The sequence below is a fragment of the Motacilla alba genome, chromosome Z (assembly GCF_015832195.1).
Source record: "Motacilla alba alba isolate MOTALB_02 chromosome Z, Motacilla_alba_V1.0_pri, whole genome shotgun sequence".
Taxonomy (NCBI): domain Eukaryota; kingdom Metazoa; phylum Chordata; class Aves; order Passeriformes; family Motacillidae; genus Motacilla; species Motacilla alba.
This window is the reverse complement of record NC_052046.1, coordinates 49,293,138-49,299,194: the sequence shown is the minus strand read 5'-3', so window position 1 is coordinate 49,299,194 and position 6,057 is coordinate 49,293,138. Positions and strand designations below refer to the sequence as shown.

Here is a 6,057-nt window from a genome sequence, read left to right as displayed (position 1 = left end):
AGGTCTACAGAGCGTCATGGGCCCAATATAAGTATATTAGGCCAAGATAATGAGAAGAAAATTAATAAATCCTTAAGAATGTGAAGAATTCTTCAGTCTAAGTGTTTTTTTCCTGAGGTAAGTTTTTTTTTTTTTGCCTCTCTGATTTCCACAGGAATCACTGCAAGAAATTTACACAGTAAATGGGTAGAAAGTCCCTTGGGTGACCACATTTTCTGCCTTAATCTCACTTCACTACAGTGAGGTCACTGCTAAAATATCCCCACAAAATTTAGAGCATGAACAGATCAATGCACAGGACAATATTTTTTTTCTGGTCCAGTAATGATTTTTCTTTGTATGTTTCCTTGTAAATATACCCTGACACCTGTAATGGTATGAATGTCATATTTAAAACCTTAAGTTCATTAATATGGAATCTGTAGAAAAGTTAGCAGCTGTATCTGAAAAAATCTGGTTTAAGTTTCTATCTTATTAACTGAAAGACACAATTATTGATGTTCTGGATGAAACAGCCATGCAATTTCCTAAATTCTAACATGATAGTTGTGCCTGGTCAAGACAGAATTTTAATCAGCAAATTTACTGAAATCAACAGTATCTCAGATATAGAGGAAAACAAAAAGTGACTGAAGCTGAGTTTCTTTGTGAAAGTATGCAAGCAATTGCAAGTACTTCTAGATAGTACCTATTTCTTGTTACTCCTAGATTTATTTTTTAAATGATTCTGAGTAACGCTGTCATAAAGACTGTGATTATCAGGTCTGTATTTCAGGTGAGAAATCTAAGTCTGAAGCACTTAAAAAACATTCTATGGACAAGAAATTAAATAAAAACACTTCACTATGGTACAGAATCAGCTAAAGAAACTACTTGAAGTACACTAGAGGAGTTAATCCTATAAAAAGCAAATACTAGTGTTGTTCACGTGCTTGGGAAAATTGAATGTGCCCATCCACAAAAAAAAAGTAACCCAAACAAAACACCTGTTAAAACTGTAATCTGTATCACTTTATTTATAAAAGGTAGAGCAAAATATTAATTATATGCAAATATTAAGTGTTCCTTTGTGGGAACTACATCTTATTTAGCAGGTGTCTTTGTGTGTTCTTCAGTATTGCAATGAAATAGCACTCTTACTAATTTTCATAATAAATGAAAACTTTCCAGTACCTTGTCTCATGGAAGAGAGTTAAGATTCAGTAAATGAAATTGTGGAGGTTGAGAGGTTCTGAAGGAAGAGAAGACTTATAAAAGAATACACTCATAAATATTGAAGGTTTTTAACCACAAAAGAAATTTTTAAAAACAGAAGATCATGGAAAAGTATTTGCAGCAATGCCTTCCCTCCACAGGTCTTCAGCAGATAGAAAATGAAGTCACATTCTTCGCCAGCTGTGAGAAAATTGATAGCTCAGATTTCTCTTCTCACTTTGACCTTGTTTTTAAATGCCATTTCTAGTATCTGCAGTCACTGCTTCTCTAGCCATTCAAATCCATGCAGGCAGTCACTCCCTGAAGCTTCTAGTGTGAGTTACCCACATGTTTCTTAGATCTAATTCAGACTGGTCGACTGGTCATTGATGTTCTACACAAACAGTAATGTTTTCTGATTTTCTGTATTTTCAGATTAGCTGTATTTTAATTGACGTGATCAAACAAGCCATTAGAACACCCTGGTTCCATGTCAAAGTCTTTCAAAATCTTCTTTTGATTTGATTATTTTCAAAAATTTTGGCTCATGCTTGCAGGGAATTGAGAACTTCAACAAGATTAATTTTTCTGCTGTCTTCCAACACTTCAATGTGCCTATCACATTTTCAAAGGTTAACAGTTTGTCCTCAGAGAAACAGGAAAGAAGGAAATACAGATGCAGGTGTTATTGAAATATAAATATGGGTATTATTGTCCCAGATGATCACATCAGTCTGGGCCTCTTAACCACTGTACCAGCTGAGCCTACTGTAGTCATCCCCAGGCTTATTAGGATTCCTTGCTTAGAACTGAAAACATAAACTAGTACCAGATAAGCTTTTACTGTATATATAAGACACAACAGGACACTAGCCATTTCTCCTTATTTAAACACAAGTCATTCTTCCCCATATCTTTGTTTCCCTCCCCTACTGTGCTTGTACATAACAGCGCCACTTCTCTGCAGCAAGGTGGTTACAGATAAAAGGTGAGAGGAGGAGAATGTGAAAGAAAATATAAAGAAAAATGTACTGCAACAAAAATAGATTTGTTGGTACTGGCTCACAGACACATACACACACATACACACACAAAATCTTCAAATATTAAAAAATCCCCTGTCATTTCCCTACTCTCCTTGATCTGCTGCAAAGTTATAAGGGTTCATTTATAACAACAGTGACAATTTCTGCAGAACACCATAGTATGCTTGAGGATGAGAAAAACACACAGAAAGAATGCCTACACAATGTACACACATGGACATAGCCTGAATTTTTTAGTTGACATTTACACAGGGAACAATCTGGGGGCAAATATCCTCTTTGCCCCATAAGTTCTATATCACTTACCCAGGAGCACCTGAATGTGTGAAATCTGAACCACTAGGATGCTTCATCTCCTCACTGATATCTAGGTTTGCATATGGCATAAGGCAATGGTGAATCAAGCCTCATGATCTTTGCAGGCAATTTTGCCTCAAGAAATTACAGGCAGTCACTGAAATGAAACTCAAAGATCTTGTTGAAATAGCACCTAAGTACAGGTAAATGCAGAAATTTACAACTTGAGATTTGCTCATAGCATTCCTTCCTATAAAATGGCTTTCAGATTAAGAAGAAAAAGCTAAAATCAAACTAGTTTGTATGTAAAAAAAATTGTGCGCAAGAATATTTCTGAGCCAGTGAATTGTGTGCATGTCTGTGACAACTGAGGTAGATTTTTTTTGTTGTTCCAACAATGTTCCAGCATATACATTTTTAAGGTCTTGGCAATGCTAAACAAACTTGTCTCTTCAGTCTCTGGCAGGCATTTTGTCTAAGTCTTAGACACTGGAAGTGCATTCTCTTCATCCCCAGGTTGTGCAGGCTTGCTGTTTCCTCTTAATGTTAAAAATGAGTATCTCAGTCCTCCTGCCATACTAAACAAAAGAGAATGAACAGTGGTGTCAAAGATGTTACAGATGTCATTTCATAGATATGTACCTTTCTCTCTGACGAGCTCAAGAGCACCAGCTATCATGAACTAGGAGTGCCTGAGAGCTATGTAACCCATCTGAGAAACCAGCCCCAAGCAGACAAAGATCAGTTACCAGTTGCCCACAGATTCATACACACAGGTTATCATCTAAGCACAGAAAGTAGCCATTCACAAGTTAGAACTTATATTCAATGGGCACAACTCATTCAGTCAGTGTTCTCACTTCCCACACCACACCTGACTTTTACTTGGACGCCTCACAGCTCAGAACTGCTGCTTATAAAGAATAAAAAATTCCACACAGTAAAACTGCAGACATATTTCCACAATTAGGCTGTACCACAGCAATATTTAATGTCTGAAAACAGACATGAAAAGACATAACTAACCGTAATGACCTTTACATCCTGAGGCAGTGCTTTGTCAGGCCAGTAGTTTCAAAACTGCATCACCTGAATGAGTCCAATCAAACGAAATATAAAACTAGAACTCACTGAGAAATTTTCAGCTTTAATAAATAAAGGCTATTCAAGTTTCACTTACCAAATATTTAGCCCTACAAAGTTTAACATGGAGAATATGTAATCTCCACCAATCAACATTCCGATGTAAGCAATGGATATATTCTGAAAGGAAACAAAAGTCATGCATTTATTTAAGTCAGATTTCATCTCCATGAATACAAACGATATCAACTAATTCACTTCTCTAAGGAAATAGCTATACTGTGTTGCTGACCACTCTAAAATCAGCCTTTAAACTAATTTCATGGATGTCAGCCTTATGGATAATGTAGCAATGAAAAGAATAATAAAATCAGTATGTTTTCTAAATGTATTCAATGGACAGTAACTTTCTAGAGAGAAAAAAAAAGCTATTCGATATTAGGCAAAATGGACCTAAGGTCACCTTTTGAAATTTATTTCTATATTATCTTTGGAATTCCAATCTCATTTCTTAAAAGTGGGTTTTGGGTTATCCAGCATAAAAAGGATGCCTTAAAGTTACAGTAAAAGTTCTTAATTATTACCTTAAGAGGGTTAACTGCTTACTTTTCCAACTAAATGTGCTCTGAAATCACCTGGTACAGGTTCAAGACAGGCATAGCCTAAAGTTAAAAATTCTACCTCTCACCCACCTGCATCAAGTTTTGGAAAAATAGACCCCTAAATACAGAAGGAAAAATGTAGAAGTGTGTGATCATTTTACCAAAACTTTGTTGCTTTCAATTGTTTTAGGAGCTAGTCTGCATAATGACATGTGTTTCTACAAGTCTCTAATGGAAACCACTGCATCATAACCTGCTTCTCAACTTTAAAGCTGTTCAAAGTGTGTAAAAGACTATTACAGCTAAGAAAATATAAATAGTCTTGCCCTGACTTAACGGTTTGATGCAGACATATAAAATTTAAAAGAATGCTTTCAGGGCCACAGAATGAAAACTACTAGATTAATCTTGCAGCTTTCAAAAAAGAAAAAGGATGTAGAAAGAGAAGTACTGCCCTCCTTTTGCAGATTTTGTTATGATGAATGTATTGTTTTCCTTAGTCATGGAAGGGAGCGCTTTCAGTACTGTTATTCCTGTTAAGCTAGGTTGAATTCTGAAAGTCTGTCACCCACAGCTGCATAAGTTTTGTCTTTTCTAAAGCTCTTTCAGATTTATAATTCTGTGTTTTTCTCCAAACTGGCCTACAAAAAAGTGCATGGGCAGTCAGGGATGTTCCTAGACATGCTGTCCTCATCAATACAAAGCAAGATGCACAGTTTTAAATTCAACTGAGTTAAAGAAAACAGCTTGTAAGGACACCAGGTTCAATTTTTAAGACATGTATGTTTTGGTGTTGATCAAATTGACAAGAATTTGTACAAACCAAAATTAAATAGTCCATTCAGCTAGAACACAAGTTATCACACAGAGGCTGAGGCACTTAACCATAAAGCACACTCCGTACTTCAGCTTAGTCATTATTCTATATCTATAAAAGCCCTATGTATCAGCTGCAAAGAAAATTAGTTTAGGCCAAAGTAAAAGTTAGTCCCCATCAGTTCACCTGGATTTGCATCAGGGCATCCTAACTAACACACAATAGCCTAATAAACAACAGAGGCACAGGATACTATCTGATGAAATGTGGCTAAATGTACACCTCTTAATTAAAATTGTTCCAGTTTCTCTTGTAGAAGAAATAAAAATAGATCAATACTAACAGTGTTTTCTGGAGCATACCTGACTTTGAAGGCAAGAGAACAGGGTCACTTTGTGGTGTGACCTTGTTTGGCACAAGCAGTGTCTCAGTATTAGCCCTCATTTTGAGTTTCCATCCCAAAGCAGAATCAAATTTGCTGCTGAGCCAGTGCTCTTTCCTGTCTATTTGAGCATTTTTATTTCCCTCTTCTGGTCCACAACTCACCTTGATGGCACCAACTACTGTAGTTGTGAGTGCAGAATTGTAATGACTGCACAGGACAGTAGAATACATCAAGAGAAACCTAAACAAAGGAGAAAATTTTATAAATTCCTCCCAGGGAGCTAAGAAGTTTAACATTACTTCAAGATATTCAACATTATCTGGATGAGTATTTTTCTGGAATCTATAATCCCACCTGTTTCAAACCATTGTAAAAGAATTTCTGTGAATCTCTCATTTAAGTTAATGATGTGCACATATAGAATATTCAAAATTTATGTTAAAATATGCTACTTGAGCTCTAGTAGAGTCAATCCTTTTCTCTGTGCTGTTTATATGTCAGTATTTGAAGTTAGTTTGACCCCTTGGTTATGACGTGGAAGAGAAGAACAGGATGCAATTCCTTCTTCCTTTGACTCTGCAGTTTCAACAGGAACTAAGCATTGTTTCATTACTTTTAAGTCTCCCACACTTT

The 6,057-nt window shown here is 36.0% G+C and overlaps 1 protein-coding gene across 3 annotated transcripts in view; it reads right to left on the bottom strand.

The window, feature by feature from the left end:
* SLC35D2 (solute carrier family 35 member D2) overlaps nucleotides 1-6,057 on the bottom strand; it is a 61,931-nt gene that overhangs the window by 35,787 nt on the left and 20,087 nt on the right. The window contains exons 10-12 of one of the 3 annotated variants that reach the window (XM_038123248.1): nucleotides 5,586-5,664; nucleotides 3,718-3,800; nucleotides 626-3,115 (exon numbers count right to left, since the gene is read on the bottom strand). In XM_038123248.1, the coding sequence (XP_037979176.1) occupies nucleotides 3,013-3,115; nucleotides 3,718-3,800; nucleotides 5,586-5,664 (265 nt within the window). In that variant the 3' untranslated portion in view covers nucleotides 626-3,012. Of the gene's footprint in view, nucleotides 1-625; nucleotides 3,116-3,135; nucleotides 3,627-3,717; nucleotides 3,801-5,585; nucleotides 5,665-6,057 lie in introns of those variants that run through there. The other 2 variants (XM_038123249.1, XR_005255105.1) reach the window with 2 other exon arrangements.